Source organism: Somniosus microcephalus, chromosome 19 (genome assembly GCF_052327205.1).
Source record: "Somniosus microcephalus isolate GS21.2 chromosome 19, FLI_Smic_1.0, whole genome shotgun sequence".
NCBI lineage: Eukaryota > Metazoa > Chordata > Chondrichthyes > Squaliformes > Somniosidae > Somniosus > Somniosus microcephalus.
In genome coordinates, this window is record NC_141005.1 from 33,510,544 (window position 1) to 33,533,082 (window position 22,539).

At 45.1% G+C, this 22,539-nt stretch overlaps 1 protein-coding gene across 3 annotated transcripts in view; it reads left to right on the top strand.

Annotated features, from left to right (window-relative positions):
• The window catches only part of LOC147104295 (uncharacterized), an 89,308-nt gene that overhangs the window by 13,864 nt on the left and 52,905 nt on the right, over positions 1–22,539 (top strand). For all 3 annotated transcript variants that reach the window (XM_085961487.1, XM_085961488.1, XM_085961489.1), the window contains exon 2: positions 420–618. In XM_085961487.1, coding sequence (XP_085817613.1) covers positions 420–618 — 199 coding nt within the window. The remainder of the gene's footprint in view (positions 1–419; positions 619–22,539) is intronic.

The following is a 22,539-nucleotide window of genomic DNA, read 5'->3' on the forward strand; positions in this document are numbered from 1 at the left end:
ACATTGACACGCAGAAAAAAATCTAGCCCTTATCCTGCCCCACATACCAACCCTTCCGAGAATGTGGCCCACTCTTAAGGTTTCTGCTAATCCTGTTGTTGAGCTAACAACTGTGTATATGATGGCACGTAGTGACTGCCATCCAATTTTACCTCCCTATGTCTGAGGAATGAGACTGGAGCCGTGTGGGGGAAAAAAATGTGTTGCTGTTCATTTATGCTCCAATGTGCAGTACAACCCCACTTTCTGTATATTTGCTGTCTTCTCCCCACAGCTTACAGATTTTGTTTCAACAATGAGTTGAACAAGCATGGTACTGCAACATCAAAAATGTTGTATTTATGGCCGAATGGTTCTTTGGAGAGGCTATTTGGATTACATTTGTCTAATTATGTTTTCTACCTTGATTTTGTATGCAGACTCATCCATCAGTGAGGGTTAAAGGAACAGAGCATAACTACAATCCAGTTCTCTGCCAGGATGAGAAATGTTCTGCTAATTCTAAAGGTAGCCACATGCACTGTCCCTTTTGTAGTGTGACTGAAGCCTACCAGGACCCTGTCATCTTGAGAGCACATTACAGAGTTAAACATGTTGATAAAGGGCTTGATTTTGCAGGTAAGACAATATTGACACTTTAGGTCCCACAGATTTTTATTCTCTCTTGTTGCTTTACTTTCTCTGAAACTTGTTGAAAGAGATAAATTAAAACAGACTATTGTACGAGCGTGGGACTGGATAGTTAGGTATCACAAATACAGCAGAAAATACTGAAAATATACAGTAGGTCGGCCAGCATCTCTAAAAAGCAAAGACCGGTTATGAAACATCATGGGGATTATGCTCTGTCTCACAAACCATTTCACCTGGTTCTCACTTATTCCTGTGGAGCAATTAGTGCTTCCAGACTCTGCACATTACAAACAAGTGGATTTCTGAAGGCGTTTGCTAAACCATATACATATATTGAGCAAAATGATTTTAAATAGAGACAAGTAGCAAACCTGCAGTGAGAGAATCTGAAGTTACTAATGGTCTTGCAGAGAGATCTTGTGCTACCTGAATAGCAGGCCTCCACACTGCTGCTGTGTAATGCATGTGTATGTTGTGGACAACTCGCCACTGTGGCGTGTGGTTTCAGACTGACTCAAATCTTTAAACCAATTACACCCGAGTATTGATAAAGTGTAGATCTGATCCTTCTTTTCAATTGCAAAGTAGCATTGGCAGAGACCTGGCAGCAAGTCGCTTGCTTTCTTGGACAGGGAATAGTATATCATCTGGCAGAATGAAAAGTTAGCAGATATTAAAAAAATACAAAGCAAATGTTTTATGGTTTCTTGTATTTCTTTTGTTACACTTTTTTGGCATTCATCTGTGAAGCTCTATAGAATGCCATTTTAGTGGAACTTTGATTGTCCACATTTCTGATTTATTTACAATTTTTTTTTGCTAGAGTCAGGTCTGAGTTAGAAGACTAGCTGCAGTCAGGCCTTGGTGGGAAAAGGAACATGGGTAATAAAAACAGGTCATAAATCTGATTGCATCAGATCTAAGAAATTGAGTACATGCAATTAAATGCTTATACAGACAGCAGTATAAGATGCAAGCAAGATATTGATTATAGGTAATTAAAATAGTGTACAATGGAACCTCGGGGGGGGGGGTGTAGAGGAGGCCCTCTATTACAGTAGATAATTGAGGTTCTACTGTAAAAAGAAACTATATAGTACCAAACTTGCACATTTTGAAAATTCAAAGCTGTTCAGTGCTCTCTCTGTTAAATATTTTATTTATGGTTGATTATAATCTGTGTAATTTTGTCCGATTATTTCCCCTTAAAGCCTGTACTATTTTTACTATAAAACTGAATTTAATGTAAAGTTTAATGTCAGCTGTCTCACTGCAAATGTTGATATATAAAATAGTTTACTTCTAAATTTCCAGCACCGTCATTTCTGGCATTTTAACTTACAATTTATGTATGCTTTAAATATAATCTAATGTATTACTACGAATTTTGTATCTGATCAGACTGGTAAACTAGGGATATACTGGCATCACACTTTCTTTGTGTGAGTGTGTGTATTTCCCCATGTCTATTCTAACATTTTAGGATCCAGCTTAGGTTGCTTGGCTCCTGTCTGGCTGGAACTTTAACTGGCCTGTCCAGGAGAGAGCTCAGTGCATGCTTGGGTACATGTTATAAATTTAAATGTTTAGAGATTGGGGAGCAGAGAATTCCTGCTCTCTCATATTTAAATTAAGGTTTAAAAAGTGCTCAGGAGATCAACTGGACCTCTTCATGACTATATGCGGTGTTAAACTAAAGCAGTGTGAGACTACTGCATCCAGGTTAGTCCCTCACTCCTTTGCTTCAGAGACAGGTCAGGCCCTGACTTCAGCCACTGCCAACTTAGTGGAAATTGGTTCGCACTGAAACTTGCAGTGTAAGTGCACCTTTTGTTAGCGTAAGTGTTATTGGCCCGTATTTTCTGATCGGAGGCTTCCTGCGTGCGGAGGCCTCCAATCTGGAAAAAATCTACGGACTTACCTGGGGGCTCCCGAGATCCAGACACTACCGCTCCTGGGCCTCTCCAACTCGAAATGTGCAGGACCTACGTATCCCAGAGGCGCATACGGTTCGCAAGCATCCCTGGGATCACGTGGGCCATGGGGAGCCAATAGGAGAAGGGAATCTCCCTTCATACACTTGACAGATAGACCTGTCAAATATATGAATGGAGATCAACCCAAAACACTGTAAAACATTAAATAAATTTAAAAATAAATCACATTTTTAAAATGAGTTGAAATTACAATAAATTAAATATTTTAAACAAAAATTTAATTTTTTTGAAAAAAAAAATTAAAGTTTTTTACGGGGCTAAAAATAAACTTCCCTTTTTTTAAAGTATTTTTAAATGATAAATGAGTGAAATTCTTTTTTACTTATTTCAAATCTTGTGCTGGTAAAAGCAGGCCATACGCCTGCTTTTTACCAGGCGTAAGATTTCTAAGGGTTTTCAGCAGGCGGAGGTTCTCCAGAAAGCGGAACTCTCCGCCCGCAGAGGCCCTTCTCCAGGGCAGGCGTCCGATCTGTCAAGAGTATTCTTGACAGATTGGAAATGCCGGTTTTCAGCGCATGGCATGCCTGAAACCGGCATTTCCGATGTCCCTACAGGTGTGTACACAGCGCGTACACACCCGTAAGGATCGGAATATCCGGCCCATTATTATGTTTCAGATGTAGTTTAGTAAACAACTGTCCCCTTAATGTTTGCCATAATAACTCCAGTAAGCTTTGAGTTTTTAAATATCTAAATTGTCAGACCTCTGCACCTTTTCTTTTGCATGTTGTATTTCACCTTGTCTGTGGGGCCATGCTGGCTATGCTTATTCAAATGATTGATTGATAAGTTGTTCTTCAGGAACTCTGGTAGTTTGAGACCAGTATATACAGATAAAATAAGATGAAATGGTTGATTTTTTGGGGGGAAATTGCATGCCCATATACAAACATACAAAAAAGGTGAGAAAGGAGCATCAGACCTGCCCCATCCAAACAATGGTGAAACCTTGTACAGGAAACTTTGGTTTATCCGGAGGTTATATGTCCGGAATACTCGATCTAACGGCAAAAATCAGGAGCCGTTTTCTATATGTTTTTTTAGTTCTCGTTGCTTTTTTTCCCCAGTCAAGCACTGCAAGGTCTGTAGCTATAGCAACAGCTTCAGCTACAGACGCTTGCAGCTGCAGCCGACTGTTTTGAAGCTGTTGCTAAGCAACAGGGTTTGTTGATTCACACGGAGCTTCTCCGTTCCGTATGTTTAAACATTAACTCTGGTATGTCTGGCATTTTTGATGTTACGGCACCAGCTCGGTCCCGTCAGTGCCGGATATCAGAAAGTTTCCTGTACACCATTAAGACAGCCCTTAACCACACAATCTCAATAACCTGTAGCTGATTCAGGAAAAAATTGAAAATTCCTCTCTCATACCGTAAAGCAATCAAACAAAGCTAACGTGTCAAGGATCAACTTTGGACCAAGTCCGTAATCCAACTACACTCAACCATTTCAGCTCCTTACTCCTGACCAATATCCTCCCACGGGAAAGCAGTTTCAACTTTCAAAACCATTTTGAAGTGAACACCACAGCAGATTTTTTTTCTCCCTTGCCCAGAGTGCTGAAGATAATTGTAGTACTCCACCCCAATGCAGTCGACCAATTTTTATGGCACAGACCTGTACACTGCACAGGAGGGATGTTGATAAAATTAAAGTGCCTGGTATTAAAAGGAATGTGGCATCATGGATAAGGAGTTGGCTAAAGGACAGAAAACAGTGGATATTTAATAGATATTTTTCAGATTGAAGGGCTATAAACAGTGGCGTCCCCCCAGGGGTCAGTGTTGCTACCATTGCTCTCATCATTACATCTATAAATGAGCAGGTATTGGGTATGGAACCATGGTATCAAAATTTGCAGATAACACAAAATAGGGAACATAGTTAACTGTTTAGAGGACTTTAATCAATTTTAGGAGGACATAGGTTAGTGGAATGTCAAATGAAATTTAATGCAGAAAAAATGTGACGTTATTCATTTTGGGAGGAAGAATGGGGAGAAGAAATATACATTAAATGGTGAAACATTGAAAGAGTTGGAATAGCAGAGACTTGGGGGTTCAGATACATAGAGGGCGATTTTCTGACGTCGGTGGAGGCAGGTTTGAAGGCGTGAAAATCAGATTCAGAGAGGTCGGGTTTGGAACCTGCCTCCGTGGGATTTTACCGGTGCCGGTTTTGGAGGTCGGGAAATGCTCCCGCCTCCATCTGGCCATTGAGCTATTAAAGATCCTTAAATGCTCGTTAAGGGCCTCTCTAAGCCTATTTTGAGAGGCCTTCATGATTTTTCCAGCTTTTCGGCGTAAACCACGCCAGGTAAACCTGATGGAGTGACTCGTGGGTGGCCTCCTCACTGCTGCAGGTCTAACAAGACATCGTTTATTGCAGCAAGGATTACTTGCAGGTGCCAGACCTTGGCTTTAAAAGGCCTCTGAGCACTTTTAGAAGGCCTTCCGAAGTCGGAGGTGCTGCAGCTTGACTCTGTCAACTGTGGGATCTCCTTGGAAGACCCTCTCCCCGCTTGCAATGAGCGCTTCCCCAAAGGAGGCATCTACAAGCAGCATGGGAACCATTTGTTTTCTTTCTGCACGGACCTCAGATGAGGAGGAGGAGGAGGAGGATCTGGAGGAGGAGGAGGAGGAGGTCAGAGCACCGGTGTATTGACCAGCGGCAGCACGCAAGCACATGGCTGCCTGGGATGCAAGGGATGAACTTATCATGGCCAGATTTGCATAGGTTGCCCAAGTTGGCACATGTCCTTGGCTCCATCTTAGGACATCATTGACAATGGACATGACTCTCTGGCCTCCTTTCACTCGGGCCACCAACCTGACAACACAAGTGTGACGGTGCCCGCAATGTGGAGCTGCCTAAGGCGAAAGAACAGATGGCATAACGCCAACATTTTGGCTTCAAATCATTTAAATGCTTTAAAACAGGGAATGGCATTTCATCAATACACAGAAATAGTCTCCCAATCTGCACACAGATCTGGAAGTTATATCCCTTGCCAGCTGTACCCACAGAGGTTTCTTTGGCAGGCCTCTTCCTCCGAGATGAGCGGAAGAGCACCTCCATGCTAGCTGTCAGCCCCTCCAACAACATTTGCAGCGCCTCATCCAAGAGCCTCGGGGAGGCCCTTGCCTTGGAATTGGACATAGTGGTTTCTCAAAAGATGTTGGAGGTGGTGCAGGAGACGCAGAAATGCTGTGGAATGAGCCAAGGGAGCAAGAAGCCATAAAATCAGACTGGAAAAGTGCTGTCAACAGAGGCGCGTTTCAGTCCCAAAACACTAATTGAGCAAGGGCATCCCACACCTCTGAAATCAAGTGGCCAATCATGGGAAAATCACAAATTTTTGAAACCTATCAGTGGAGGCGAGTTTCAAACCCACCCAAACTGAAACCCGCCTCCAGTGGGAAAATCGCCCCCATAATATTTAAAAGTGGGAGGAGGACAAGTTGAAGTTGTAAACTGAACAACGCTAATTGTCTCAAATATTACTGAACAAGTAGGAAAGCTACTGACCAGCAAGCAGATGGCAAAAGTTACCAATAAACATCAAGCAAATGGGAGAAGGGAAACCAATGAAATCACTCAAAGTACTTTTGAAAGTGGTTTGAGAGCTATCTTCGGTTGATTTACTGTCAAAACTGATAGTATTGGTATAACATTTCTAACATAACAACTACATAAAAAAAATTCAGAACAAAATCGCTAAACTTGCCCATAGAGTTGTCTTTTCTGTGTTTAAACTTTCTGTAGCAATATTTCCCTCCACAGGCCAGGCTACCTCTGAATTCCTGGGGCTTTAGTGTTCTGGTAATAACCAATTGTTGTTGCCAGTTATTTAAAAACAATATGGTGCTTCAAATACATGTCCTGATTTTCCAATCGGCTAAACAAAAACAATTTTCCCAGATACAACTTTCTGATTGCATCCCTAGTCTTTTATTGCAGGTAGTGCTTAGACCTCTAACAAGCAGGGAGGTACTTTTGGAGCATTCTGAATAATAACTACTGTGAATGTTGCGTGGAACTGGGTTGAACCCCGCACTGGCCCCAGCTCTGGAATAAACGGAGTATTTATTTACTGATCTGGCGAAATACGTGAATTTGTTTCTAAAGATGGGGGTTACGTGAAGGAAAATCCAACCGTGTGCTACTTACTGGCCCGCGTTCTCCCCATTGTCGTGTCTCTTCCTCTGCTTCAAATATTTACCCAATTTTTCCTTAAACGATGCAATGGTCTCTGCCTCAAGCACTCTCTGTGGCAAAACATTCCATGCTTCAGCAGCCCTTTCCATTTCATGGAATAATCAGATATAATTTAATTTCTGTCATGCAAACTGAGGTATTTGCAAATAGTGTTTGTAAAACTGTTAATTGCTTCATTCGCACCTTTTAATTAATTAGGATGTTGCTTTCAGTAAGTGGAGAACATTCAGATATCCTAACAGCAATCTTGGCACAGACTGATTATTAGAGAAGTGAACAGAAATTGTCCGACAGAATGATTTCGACGGCTGAGATTCCTAATTGATTTTTAAATGTACATGGTCCACAACCATGCCCCAAGTGCTGCATTGTATGTGTGTGACCAAAGTCACATCCTGATTTTCTGATTGGACAAGACAAAAAATTCTCATTACCTTCATTTGAACTGTGGGGTAAAAAACCAGCAATATAATTGTAAATGTTGGTTTATGGCTGCAGAGAGCATTTTGAGTTCTATAACACTGGGGCATATTAGTGGTTACATGCCTGTCACTCATACTGCTAGATGCAATTTGAGGTGATGAATTATGAGTATCACACAAGAAGCATATTGGCTTAAATGTGATTCTTCCTCCAGTATATTGGTATATAATACGTTCAATCTAGCCTGGTGACAGCACTGCAGCTATCTGTGTTTAAACCTGTTCCTTTGTACTACTGGCCTCAGCAACCTCTCCAAGCCAGTTTTCCCAATTATCAAATAAAAGTAGTTGTTTCAAACGACTTAGTCGGTCAGAATACTTCCTTTTTTTAAAAAAAAGGCCACTGATGCTCTCATTTTCTGTTGAAACCAGCGTTTACATCAACGTTTGACATGATGCTGCTGCAACTTACTGTTGGTACTGTGGCTTATAACTATCAAAGGTCATCTCTTTACGTAAGATTCACTGGAGCATTGCCAGTTCAAATAAAATATTGTATAGATAATTCTACACTGGTCATTTTTGGTATTGAGATTTCTCTGTGCATATTAGTCTGGTATCATCCTAGTAAATATTTTTTGCACCTTCTCTAGTGTCTCTATATCCTTTTAATAATATGGAGACCAGAACATTTAATTTTTTAATTTTTTAACTTTTCACCAGCCGATCCAGTGTTGAATTTATAGACCGGTTCACAACAAAACTCACAACTGTGGGAGGAAGTGCCTCAATAGCTTGAAACTACATTTTAAATTATGACTATAGAGATAAACGTTCAATCATAGTTTTGAAAAAAATATATAGCATCGAGCTAGATCCAGGAGTACATAAGAACATAAGAAATAGGAGCAGGAGTAGGCCAATCGGCCCCTCGAGCCTGCTCCGCCATTCAATAAGATCATGGCTGATCTGATCCTAACCGCCAATCTACTATTACTGAACCATCTCCTGAATCTAACAGAATTAGACACATGAAATAGGAGCAGGATCAGGCTACACGGCCCCTGGGCCCGCTCCGCTACCCACAGGGCCATGACCGATCCGAACCTAGACTCATGTCCAAATTCCTGCCCGTTCCCCATAACCCTTAATTCCCTTTACTTCTAGGAAACTGTCTATTTCTGTTTTAAATTTATGTAATGATGTAGCTTCTACAGCTTTTTGAGGCAGCATATTCCATGGACCTACCACCCTCTGAGTGAAGTAGTTCCTCCTCATCTCAGTTTTGAAAGAGCAGCCCCTTATTCTAAGACTATGCCCCCTAGTTCTAGTTTCACCCATCATCGGGAACATCCACCCCGCATCCACCCGATCCAACCCCTTCACAATCTTATATGTTTCAATAAGATCGCCTCTCATTCTTCTGAACTCCAATGAGTAGAGTCCCAATCTACTCAACCTCTCCTCATATGTCCATCCTCTCATCCCCGGGATTAACCGAGTGAACCTTCTTTGTACTGACTCGAGAGTGTGGTAAACCACTGTCATACCTGTATGTGTCTGTATGTGTATTCCACTAGGTACAGGTCTGGACATGCCTCGGCTGACTCCTCCCACTATTCCAGGTATATAAGTGACTACCTCCCAGTCCCTTAGTATTCTGGACGGGTCGACCACTCGAGACTAGACCTTCATTCTTTAGTTAATAAAAGCCTGATTGTTACTCGCTCAACTTCAGTCTTTTGAGTAATTGATGGCGCATCAATTTTATTAACTAAATTTTTTATAATGGAGAAGATCCTCACACCAGCATGCCTGGACCTGGACAGTCGGGAAGCGGACGCTTCCACCAAGTTTGCTCACTGGCTCACGTGCTTCGAGACATTCCTGACTGCCTCCACTGCGGTCGAAACGGATGCGGACAAACTGTCTGTCCTGTTCTCCAAGGTGAACCACCGAGTGTACTCAGTCATCTGGGACGCGACCTCGTACACAGCCGCCCTCCAGCTCCTCAAGACCCAGTACACGCGCCCTGTGAACGAAGTATACGCTAGGCACCTTCTGGGGAGTCGCAAGCAACAACCTGGGGAATCGACTGAGGAATACCTCCAAGCACTGTCCGTGCTTGGCCGGGCCTGTGGGTGTAAGGCGGTAACGCCCACTAAGTACACGGAGGAACTGATCCGGGATGCCTTCGTAGCGGGCCACAGGTCCAACTACACCCGACAGCGACTGCTGGAGCAGAGTGACCTCACCCTCGACAAAGCCTCCGACATCGCACTAACGCTGGACGCAGCCTTCCGGGGCATGGATGCCTACTCCTCTGCACCGTGGACGCCGCGGGGAACGACAACCTGGGACACGGTAGGACAGCCCCATAGCACCGTGCCACCCCAGCCACAGCCCAACAACGGCCCAACTACCGCAGCAGTGTCCCAAAGCCAGACAGCAGTATCCCAAGGCCAGAAATGCTACTTCTGTGGCCAGGCCAAACACCCCAGAGCGCGCTGCCCGGCGAAGAATGCAACCTGCTCGGGCTGCGGGAAAAAGGGACACTACGCCAGCGTCTGCAAGGCCAAAGCCACCCCGAACGCCAGCAGCGCCGCGTGTGGGCCGTGCGAGCCGCCATCTTGGGCCTCCCCAGCCATGTGCGAACCACCGCAGCAGCAGCCATCTTGGACGACTCCAGCCACATGGGAATCATGGGCGCCGCCATCTTGGACACCAGCCGGGACGCAGCAGACCGCCAACCCCCCCCCCATCTGATACTCGCAGCGACACACCGACCCCTACGCTGGCCTCTGTGACGCTGGACCAAACGAGACCGCACCAGCTAGCTCGGTCCAAAATGGACGTTAAGGTAAACGGCCATGCAATAAAATGCCTTTTTGACTCCGGGAGCACAGAGAGCTTCATCCACCCCGACACGGTGCGGCGTTGCTCTCTCCCAGTCCTGCCTGCGCACCAGCGGATTTCTATGGCCTCCGAGTCCCAGTCAGCGGACATTGGCGGCTACTGCGTGGTGACACTAGTAGTAGACGGGACTGTGTTCAATAATTTTAAACTCCTGGTCCTGCCCGACCTCTGCGCTGCCGTTCTACTGGGGTTGGATTTCCAGTGCCACCTCAAAAGCGTTACGATGGCGTACGGTGGCCCCCTCCCCCCACTCACAGTCCGCAGCCAGCAGCCTCCAAATTGCCCGCCGCGCACTAGATGCAACCTCTCCACACTCAAAGTCCCACCCCCCCCACTGTTTGCTAACCTCACCCCTGACTGTAAGCCCATCGCCACAAAGAGCAGGCGATACAGTGCCGGGGACAGGGTTTTCATCAAAACCGAAGTGGAACGGCTCCTGAAGGAGGGGATTATTGAGGGCAGCTCCAGCCCCTGGCGAGCCCAGGTTGTGGTCGTTAAGACCGGCGAGAAACAACGCCTGGTCATCGACTACAGCCAAACAATAAACCGCTACACCCTGCTGGACGCCTACCCACTCCCCCGCATAGCTGACATGGTCAACCAGATCGCGCAGTACCGCGTCTTTTCGACCATTGACCTGAAATCAGCGTACCACCAGCTCCCCATCAGCCCTGAAGACCGCCAGTATACTGCTTTTGAGGCAAACGGCCGCCTCTATCACTTCCTTAGGGTTCCCTTCGGCGTTACCAACGGGGTCTCCGTCTTCCAAAGGGAGATGGACCGGATGGTCGATCAAAACGAGCTGCAGGCCACTTTCCCTTACCTAGATAATGTGACCATCTGCGGCCATGACTTGCAGGACCATGACGCAAACCTCGAGAAATTCCTCCGCACCGCCCAACTCCTGAACCTGACATATAACAAGGAGAAGTGCATATTCCGCACAGACCGCCTCGCCATCCTTGGCTGTGTTGTAGAACACGGGGTCATCGGTCCCGACCCAGACCGGATGCGTCCCCTTATGGAACTCCCACTGCCCCACTGCCTAAAAGCTCTGAAGAGGTGCCTAGGTTTTTTTTCCTACTACGCTCAGTGGGTCCCCTACTATGCAGACAAAGCCCGTCCGCTGATCAAGTCCACCTCTTTTCCCGTGACGGCAGAGGCCCGCTTAGCCTTCCACCGTATCAAGGAAGACATTGCCAAAGCCACCATGCATGCAGTGGACGAATCCATCCCCTTCCAGGTGGAAAGCGATGCGTCCGACTTCGCTCTGGCCGCCACCCTTAATCAGGCGGGGAGACCTGTGGCATTCTTCTCACGAACCCTCCAGGGCCCGGAGACCAGACACTCCGCGGTCGAGAAGGAGGCCCAGGCTATCGTGGAGGCTGTGCGTCATTGGAGGCACTACCTGGCCGGAAAACGATTTACCCTGCTCACTGACCAGCGTTCAGTTGCTTTTATGTTCAACAACAAGCAGAGGGGCAAAATCAAAAATGACAAGATCTTGAGGTGGAGAATCGAACTTTCCACCTACAATTACGAGATCTTGTACCGGCCTGGGAAGCTCAATGAACCCCCAGATGCCCTATCGCGTGGCACCTGCGCCAGCGCGCAGATCGATAGGCTGAGGGCCCTCCACAATGACCTCTGCCACCCGGGGGTCACCAGGTTCTTCCACTTCATCAAGGCCCGCAACCTGCCTTACTCCATTGAGGAGGTCAGGACCATGACCAAGAACTGCCAAGTCTGCGCTGAGTGCAAACCGCACTTTTATAGACCAGACAGAGCCCACCTGATAAAAGCCACTCGCCCTTTCGAACGCCTGAGCGTCGATTTTAAAGGGCCTCTCCCCTCCTCCGACCGCAATGTGTACTTCCTCAACATCATTGACGAGTACTCCCGGTTCCCGTTCGCTATCCCCTGCCCGGACATGACCAGTGCCACGGTCATTAAATGTCTGAACAGCCTCTTCACCCTGTTCGGTTTCCCCAGCTATATCCATAGCGACCGGGGCTCATCGTTTATGAGCGACGAACTCCGCCAGTACCTGCTCGCTAGGGGTATAGCCACAAGCAGGACCACCAGTTACAACCCCCGGGGGAACGGACAGGTGGAAAGAGAGAATGCAACTGTTTGGAAGGCTGCCCTACTAGCCTTAAAGTCTAGGGGCCTTCCGACCTCCCGCTGGCAGGAGGTGCTCCCCGATGCGCTCCACTCGATTCGGTCACTTCTCTGCACTGCCACCAATGCCACCCCTCACGAGAAAAAATCGTTACCGCCATGGCTGACGTCCCCAGGGCCGGTACTACTGAGAAGACACGTGAGGGCCAATAAAACGGACCCCCTGGTCGAGAGGGTCGACCTCCTCCACGCCAACCCCCAGTACGCTTACATTGCGTACCCGGACGGGCGGGAGGACACAGTCTCCATACGAGACCTCGCACCCTCGGGGACCGCTGTAACCCACTACCCATTACCACCCCCCCCCCACGACCCGATATCCAACCCCAGCAGCCGGCTCGCCTTGGACCGTCACCCACGAGGACTACACTCCAGGGCGCCAGCCTACACGGGACGCGACGCCGGAAGCTCCACCACCCCTGCCGTCGCCACGTCGATCACAGCGGCAGACAAGACCTCCGGAGAGACTCCAATACACGAACTTTTAAATACACTTCACCCCGCCGGACTCATTTCTAAACAAGGGGTGAATGTGGTAAACCACTGTCATACCTGTCTGTGTCTGTATGTGTATTCCACTAGGTACAGGTCTGGACATGCCTCGGCTGACTCCTCCCACTATTCCAGGTATATAAGTGACTACCTCCCAGTCCCTTAGTATTCTGGACGGGTCGACCACTCGAGACTAGACCTTCATTCTTTAGTTAATAAAAGCCTGATTGTTACTCGCTCAACTTCAGTCTTTTGAGTAATTGATGGCGCATCAGAGAGCAAGTATGTCTTTTCTTAAGTATGGACACCAAAACTGTATGCAGTATTCCAGGTGCGGTCTCACCAATACCTTGTACAACTGAAGCAATACCTCCCTATTTTTATATTCTATCCCGCTAGCAATGAAAGCCAACATTCCATTGGCCTTCTTAATCACTTGCTGCACCTGCATACTAACCTTTTGAGTTTCGTGCACCAGGACCCCCAGATCCCTTTGTACTTCAGTACTTTCCAGTTTCTTGCCATTAAGATAATAACTTGCTCTATGATTTTTCCTGCCAAAGTGCATAACCTCACACTTTCCAGTATTGTATTCCATCTGCCAAATCTCTGCCCGCTTACTTAGCCTGTCTATGTCCCCTTGCAGGTTTTTTATGTCCTCCTCACTCACTACTTTCCTTCCCATCTTAGTATCATCTGCAAACTTTGATATGTTACACTCGGTCCCCTCCTCCAAATCGTTAATATAGATTGTAAAGAGTTGGGGACCCAGCACTGACCCCTGTGGAACACCACTAGTTACTGATTGCCAGTCTGAGAATGAACCATTTATCCCAACTCTCTGCCTTCTGTTAGATAGCCAGTCCTCTATCCATGCCAGAATATTACCCCCAATCCCGTGATTTTTTATCTTAAGCAATAATCTTTTGTGTGGCACCTTGTCAAATGCCTTTTGGAAGTCTAAATACACTACGTCCACTGGTTCCCCTTTATCCACCCTATATGTTACTTCCTCAAAGAACTCCAGCAAATTTGTCAAACATGACTTCCCCTTCATAAAACCATGCTGACTTTGTCCTATTAAATTATGATTATCCAAATGTCCTGTTACTGTCTCCTTAATAATGGACTCCAATATTTTACCTACCACAGATGTTAGGCTAACCGGTCTATAGTTTCCAGCCTTCTGTCTACTGCCCTTTTTAAATAAGGGCGTTACATTAGCAGTTTTCCAGTCTGCCGGGACCTTTGCTGATTCCAGGGAGTTTTGGAAAATTATTACCAATGCATCCACAATCCCTACCGCCACTTCCCTCAAGACCCTAGGATGTAAGCCATCAGGTCCAGGTGATTTATCCGCCTTGAGTCCCATTATTTTACTGAGTACCACTTCCTTAGTGATTTTGATCGTGTTTAGCTCCTCCCCCCCTATAGCCCCCTGTTTGTCCCGTGTTGGGATATTCTTAGTGTCTTCTACTGTAAAGACTGATACAAAATATTCATTCAGTGTTTTTGCCATCTCCATATTTCCCACCATTAATTTCCCGGTCTCATCCCCTAAGGGACCAACATTTACTTTAGCCACCCTTTTTCTTTTTATATAACTATAAATACTCTTACTATCTGTTTTTATATTTTTTGCTAATTTACTTTCATAATCTATCTTCCCTTTCTTAATCAATCTTTTTGTTATTTTTTGCTGTCTTTTAAAGTTTTCCCAATCCTCTATCCTCCCACTAGATTTGGCTACCTTATATGCCCTTGTTTTTAGTCGAATACTACCCTTAATTTCTTTACTTAGCCACAGATGGCTGTCTTTTCTTTTACACCCTTTTCTTCTCAGTGGAATATATTTTTTTTGGAAGTTGTAAAATAACTCCTTAAATGTACACCACTGATCATGTATCGTCTTACCCTTTAATCTATTTTCCCAATCCATTCTACTCAATTCCGCTCTCATACCTTCATAGTCTCCTTTATTCAAGCTTAGCACACTTGTTTGAGATCCAACCTTCTCACCCTCTAATTGAATATGGAATTCAACCATGTTATAGTCACTCATTCCAAGGGGATCCTTTACTAGGACATTTTTAATTAATCCTGTCTCGTTACACAGGACCAGATCTAAGGTTGCTTGCCCCCTGGTCGGTTCAGTTACATACTGCTCAAGAAACCCATCCCTAATACACTCAATGAACTCATCCTCAAGGCAGCCCTGCCCAATTTGATTTGTCCAATTAATATGATAGTTAAAATCCCCCATAATTATAGATGTTCCCTTATTACAAGCCTCAACTATTTCCTGATTGATACTCCGTCCAACAGAGTTGCCACTGTTCGGAGGCCTATAAACTACGCCCACTCGTGTTTTTTTCCCCTTATTATTCCTTACCTCCACCCAAACTGTTTCATTATCCTGATCTTTTGACCCAATATCATTTCTCTGTATTACAGTGATTCCTTCCTTTATTAACACAGCCACCCCACCTCCCCTTCCTTCCTGCCTGTCCTTCCTGATCGTTAAATAACCTGGTATGTTTAATTCCCAGGCATTGTCACCCTGCAGCCATGTTTCTGTAATGGCCACAAGATCATACCCATATGTAGTTATTTGTGCCATTAACTCGTTAATATTTTTATTTTATTCATTTTAAGGTATTTAGATTCACATTAAGACTGTGTGAGAACTTTGTCTTCCATTGCATCGTACTTTGTTTAGCTTAGTACTGTAGTACCAGCTTTAAAATCAAGGCATACAACGCTGTGCTTAATTGTGCATACCCGAATTTCACTGCAAATATATTGTCTTTGACCTTGTTGCCAGTCTGAATCCACAAACGCATTGGAATGCAGTCATGCTGAAGGTTTGCTGAGCCCCTTCTCTACTCGTCAGTAAGTGGACTAACTCTATTAAAATACTTATGGATTGCCATGAACTTTCTTATGGCTTATGATATTCATCATTTTAAAAGCTGTTTGCTCGGGACCTTGAATGGATGTGCATTATACTATATTTATGATGTTAGCTGGGATGTTTCAAGAACTGCTGAAGCTAAGAAAATATTTTTTTAAATTCATTTTAAGGTATTATTTTGCCCTGTTCATTCTGGCCTGTTGCAAGCCACACACCATCCTTCATCTAAATGATTTGCTTCTACATTTTTTTTATTCAGTCACGTGGGCGTCGGTAGCAAGGCCAGCATTTATTGCCCATTCCTAAGTGCCTTTGAGAAGGTGGTGGTGAGCTGCCTTCTTGAACCGCTGCAGTCCGTGAGGTGAAGGTTTTCCTAGTGATTTGATACAACTGAGTGGCTTACTAGGCCATTTAAGAGTCAACCACATTGCTGTGGGCCTGGAGTCACACATAGGCCAGCCCGGGTAAGGACAGCAGATTTCCTTCCCTGAAGGACATTCGTGAACCAGATGGGTTTTTATGACAATCCGGTAGTTTCATGGTCACCATTACTGATACTAGCTTTTTATTCCATATTTATTTAATTAACTGAATTTAAATTCACCAGCTGCCGTAGTGGAATTTGAACACTTGTCTCCGGATCAATAGCCGAGGCCTCTGGATTACTAGTCCAGTAACATAACCACTATGCTATCATTCCCTCTGGCAGTGCTGCTCCATACCCACCCAAGGTACCTGTGTGAGAGTGGCATAGAAACAACTAAGGTCTAAATAAAAGTAAACAGTTATGTGGTTAAAAAATACAAAGGCCTACAAATTTGATCGCGCTTGAAAACGGTCACGGGGGGCATACTGCACACGCCTGTTCACATGGTCACAGGGACCATGCGAAATCAGTTCTGCCCGCTGATTATCAGGTGTGCAGCCAGCACTACTGGTGCTACTTATCGACTGCATGCCTGTTTGGGAGGGTAGGGAAATTGGGCTTGACTGATGCCACAGAGGCAGCTAGCACTATTAAAGGGGGGTGGGGCAGTGCTCCAGCTGCAGCCAACAGGGAAACTCTGTGAAAAGTCTAAAATGGCTGGAGCTGTAGCTTTGGAGGCCCTAGTCCTGGCTGTTGACAAGAGGAGGGAGATCCTGTTTTCCCTCGGGGTAGCAGAAGGCCCTCCAGGCAACACCTCTGCCACCAGTGGGAAGAAGTCGCTGAGTAGATCAATTTCAGGAGCTTAGCTCCCAGGATATGGCTGGAATGCATTAAGAAAGTTCAATGACACCACCAGAGTTGTCAAGTTAAGAATTTTACTTCTCACATTAATTATTCTCTCCTCACAACTGCACCACCTGCAGGTACACAACTCACAGTACTCTCCTCTTATCCCCCTCCCCACTTTCCCCTTCCAGTCTCATATAATCACTGCACCAAACATCAGTCCACTTCCTTCTGCTCCTACTCACATACTCTGCATCTCCTAAACCCATCACGATTGGAACCCTCATTTCCCCATATAGGTTATAGCTCACCAGAGGGCAAGATCACATACTAGTTCTGCTGCAGAGGACTCAGATGCTGACTTTGAAGGCCCAGTCTACTGAAGAAGTCTGATGGGCTGCGTGCACTGGGTAGACTGCCAGCCAGCTTGCGTGCATTGGCTGAGAACATGGAAGTGTCCCGTTCTAATTTGTGTCGGGGCTTCATGCAGAGTATGGAGACCATTCTGTTGAACATGGAGCAAGTGGTCATCTCCATGATCATGACAGTGGCACCCACCTTGATGGAGCCTCTGCTGACAGCTTCCATGGCAGCTCACACTGCTGCAATGTATGGAGGAGATGAGCCATTTAAATAGAGTTGCTTCAGGTTCCTTGCTGCTTGTTAGCGCTATGAATTTCTGAGCGAGTTTAACACAAGCAAGTCAGCCATAGGGGCATACCAATTTCACAAAAGTGAGCTACAACAAGCTTAGGATCCTTATTTAAATGTTATAATGAGTTTTTAATACTTCCGGCATGCGCCCTGGACCCCTATGGAGGAGCGCGATCCAATATGGCGGGCGACATACTTCCGGCCGATGATGAGTACGAGCATATTGGACTTTTAGGTGTCCGTTTCACGCCTGCAAAATGGGTGCTGTGCGATGGAATTTCAAGATCAAAGTGTCAAAACAACATTTCTATTGTCTTCAATTTGTATAAACTGAGATATCAAATGACTTTGTATGTCACTAAAAAGGAAATTGCTTTGTCAAAAATATGCAGACAGTATGCACTTTTGTTAGAATAAACCAGTATTTAGAAACAAGCAGAAGTGAGGATCTCATTCAATTTGTATGGTTTGTTGTACGGATTTCCTTCTACTTTCAGCCAGGTTAATCTATCATTTCTGATAATGCTGTTGTTCAGTTTTTATAATGTGAAATATCCCTCAGCATAACTTTTAATAGCTTTCTACAGCATCTTCACTGAGAAGGTTTTTTTTCAATAAAAATATTCAGGAGAGTAGGTGTAAGTGGGTTAGAGCACTGTCGTTTTACCTCTGTGACCAGCTTTGGAAAGAGGTCAGTGTCTGTCTGTGTCTTGAAATTTTTGGCCCAATATTAACCTTATTTTATTGAATGTGAACCCCACTTTTCTGTTTTGTCACCATATCCTATCCCTTCTCCCCTTAAACCGATCTGGTTCTTTCTAGACTCACTTATACTATTTTTTTCAATGGTTTTCCCTGGTAAATTATTTAATATTTTACCCATTGTGTGAGATTATCCTTTCTGAATTCACTATTTATCTATATGCCTATAAATTTTTAATTGCCATCGAGTTTTTGAAAGCACTGTTCCTCATTATAACCTTATTCTTCATTATTTGCTCTCTCTTTAACTTTAATAACCTTTACAAACTTTGAGATCCTGCTCTCATTACCCTCACCAATGCCATTAGAAATAGTGAATTTCCCAAGAAAGACTATTCTGATACCCCAATTGCACTCCCTTTCCATCATGTTACTGATTATGACACAGCAGTTTCCTCTTTTTAAGCTAATTTTCTACTCCCTATTCCTTGGCCGTTTACCTAGGCCATGCTTCTCTAATGAGGATCTTCTCAAAATCATTTAAAAAATCAAAATAGGGGTATTTACCATTCCTTGCATTTCCTTGACTTTAATGGTAACGAGATATCATTTATTAAAAAGAACAGCAAAAAGTTAGTTAAATATAACTTTCCCATTCTGAATCCGTATTGGCGGTTCATTATCAGAATTTGCTTTACCAGATATTCACCCACTAAAACTGTAATTGCTTTGAAGATTTTTCCTACAATGTTTTTTAAATCATTTGTGGAACATTGAGTGCTGCTGCTGACTGTTTTGCTGTTAAAGTGCTTTGAAATTATTTGCATCATTAATTTCTTGTATATCTTGAATGAATATCCCATTGTTGCTCTTGGAGACGTTTCACGAGTCTGACATGGTGCTGGTGTGCAAACTGAATAATAAATGTGCCAAAAATAATTCTAGCTACATTTATAGATGCTTAGGCCCCTATATTGGTGGAGGTGGGGGAGAGATTAAAGGGGAGGGGGTCAGTCTATTGCGGGGAGAGAGAGATCGCAGGGATTTCGGCTGATCGAGGGGAGGGAGAGATCGCAGCAGAAGATTTGCTTGAGGGGCCAGGGGTGGAAGCACTTTTGCTCCTCCTGGCCCACTAGCAGTGCTGGAAAAGCACTTGCCTGCTGGATCTGGCTGCTCCCGCCTCCTTTTATCTACCGGGTTTCTCGAGCCATGGGAAACCCGCCCCGCAACCATTCGTCTTTTGGATGAGACGTTAAACCGAGGCCCTGTCTGCTCTCCTCAGGTGGATGTAAAAGACCCCATGGCACTATTTCGAAGAAAAGTCGGAGAGTTATCCCCGGTGTCCTGACCATTAGGTATCCCTCAACCAACGTAACAAAAAGAAAACCGATTATCTGGTCATTATTACATTGCTGTTTGTGGGACTTTGCTGTGTGCAAATTGGCTGCCACATTTCCCACATTAAAACAGTGACTTCATTGGCTGTAAAGCGCTTTGAAACGTCTGGTGGTCATGAAAGGCGCTATATAAATGCAAGTCTGTCCATTCGGTTGGTCGAATTTTCTTCAATTACATGTTACTACCAATGTTTGTAAGTTGGTATACAAAATCGGAATTCTATCATTGAGCAGCTAATCCACAAATGGCTTCCCTGTTCACCCACTGTGTAAATGCATTGCCTAGTATGATTATGAGGTGTGTAGACCAAGAATATGGCGCGGGTTTAATCCCTGGCCTATTATGAGTTAAACATTTTCAGTCAGGGGCGCGGCAGTTGGTCTTGGTGTCCCTGGGTTATGGAGGCTAAGAATTGACTGCGGTTTCTGGTCTTGTTTGCTATCTAATAACAGCTTCTACAAGTGAACTTGTGTGGAAGTTGGTTGAAGACAGAATTGGGCTCGGCTGTTCTGTCTTCCATGTTCGACTATCCTGCCAAAGCTCACGTGCGGATATTGGCCACTTAAGCAAAATCTGAGTCACCGCTTGCAGGAGAGGAGGGGTAAGGGAGAAAATTGGAGAAGGGAAAAAGCATTGTTACAAAATGTTCTAAGGTGCTTTTGTGTACAAATAAAAACTTCAAACAGCCAGACCATTTTTATTTATCATAAACATTACAAAACAGAGTGGAATTATAAAGATTGCAGAGATCCTAGAATCCTAAAGGAGATTTATGAACTATTGAAAGAAACCTAGGAGTCTTAGTCGACTTGGCGCTCAAAAATATCCAAACCGTGAACAGCACCAATCAATAAAGTCAATAGAATGTTGAAATATATAGCTAAAACAGTAGACTACAAGTCAAAGGATGTGGTGATCAAACTGTACAGTACTCTGGTCAGGCTACTCCTTGAGCACTGTGTCTGGTTCTGGTCAACGCAACACAAGTGAGATATGCAAACACTGGAGGCAGTGCAGAGATCAGGGTGATCTCCAGTTTTTGGTTAGGGTGCGGGGGGGGTGGGGGGAGCGGGGGGAGGGTCTCGGTTATGAGAAAAGATTTCAGAAACTTAGGCTGTTCAACCTAGAAAGAACATATGTAACAGATGATCTTAGAGGTGTGCAAGATTTTACGCTGTGTGGAAAAGGTAAATTACTTTAAATTAAGTTGAGAGTAGTACAAGGGGGTCACTGGTTTAAACTAATAGACAGCAAATTTAGGACTGCTGTCAGTAGGTTTTTCTTCACAAAAAATGATCAGCACTTGGAATCAGAGTAGTTGAGGCGAAAACTCTACAATAATTTAAGAACCAATTGGATGCTGCAATGAAAGGACTTCAGGGTCTTTCTAGGTGGATGAGCTGAGATGTGATCTTGTTAACTGGTTTTCGTCTTCCAAATTGGCATGTAATTGAACATAAAAAGACATTAGAGAACAGATGTAAAAAGCAAATGTTCTTGGTGTGTTTGTTTTGGGAGAGGAGGAGGATGGACGTTTTGAGGTGTTTCTGATATGGAAACTTGCTTGGTTTCCCTAACCTAAAGTGAGAGGATTGGAAGAATCCAAGCTGAGAACTTAGATGCCGAGAAAAGCTTCAGTAACACCATTTTATTTGACTATCTGTTCCAGATAAATTTTCTAATGTAGAGGAAAGCTGTTTTTAGTGTCATATTCAGCTGCAATAGAATATCTTGGCACGATTGAAGTCACATTTTACACTGCAGCTGCTGATAAGGCATAAGTGAAGATGGCTGGATCAAGGACTAACAGAAAAATACCCAAACTCAAGTCACAGTACAGCATTTGCATTTCCCACAGCAGCTACCTTTACAGCCTTTGGCCTAGAAATTCAGTTGGGCCCCGTTTGGGGCGCCAAGCTCGCCTGGGCGCCGGAATTACCGCTGCGAGCGGAGCCACTAGCGCCATCCCGATATTCAGTTTCAGCGCCCCAAACGGAAGCGGGCCGCTACTCGAGGCTCCCCGCATCCCGCTTGGGGTGCTGAAACTGATTATCGCAGCGCAACGTGCCGCAGCGCCACACGCTGCGGCACGGCATGCTGCGGTACTGCAGGCCTTCCTCCCACTGTTAAGGGGGAGGTGCCTGCAACAGCGCGATCCCCGCTCGCGAGTGCCGGCAAATGAGCCCGGCACAAAGGAGAAGTGCCGGGCTCTCGGGAAACAGCCGGCAATGCCGCGGGGGGGGAGGTTTAGGAGGCCGGGGACGGAGGTGCTGGCAGACGGCCGCCGAAAAAGCGGCCGCCCCGCACCTCCACCTTAATTTGCGCCACTACCGCCACAGGTAGGCCCTGTGAACCGGTCGCGATTTGCGACCGGCGTTAAAGAAGCGGGCGCGACCAAATATGGTGATCGGGGCGCTGCGCACACCGATGACGTCATCGGTGGCGGCGCAGCGCTACAGGCTAACGCCGCCATTAGCGCCCCACTAAATATCGCGGGAGGTGTGGCCAGTGGCGCTAAAGCCACTGAGTGCCCTCTTTGGGCGCTAACTGGTGGCGCAGCCCACTGAATTTCTAGGCCTTTGAGTGATACATCCTTTGAGTGAATCTATCACTTTAGTTTCAATTGGTACTCCACAGTGGACAGTTTTGAAAGATATAGTTCCAACCCATTGTGGAACCCAAAAAATGGTATTGCTAATTTTCTCTAATGTTTGAAATGTATAATTTGTAATGTACATTTTCTGACAATTTTAGACGTTTGAGACAGCCTGGCTGCACAGGACCATGGAGAGGGTGATG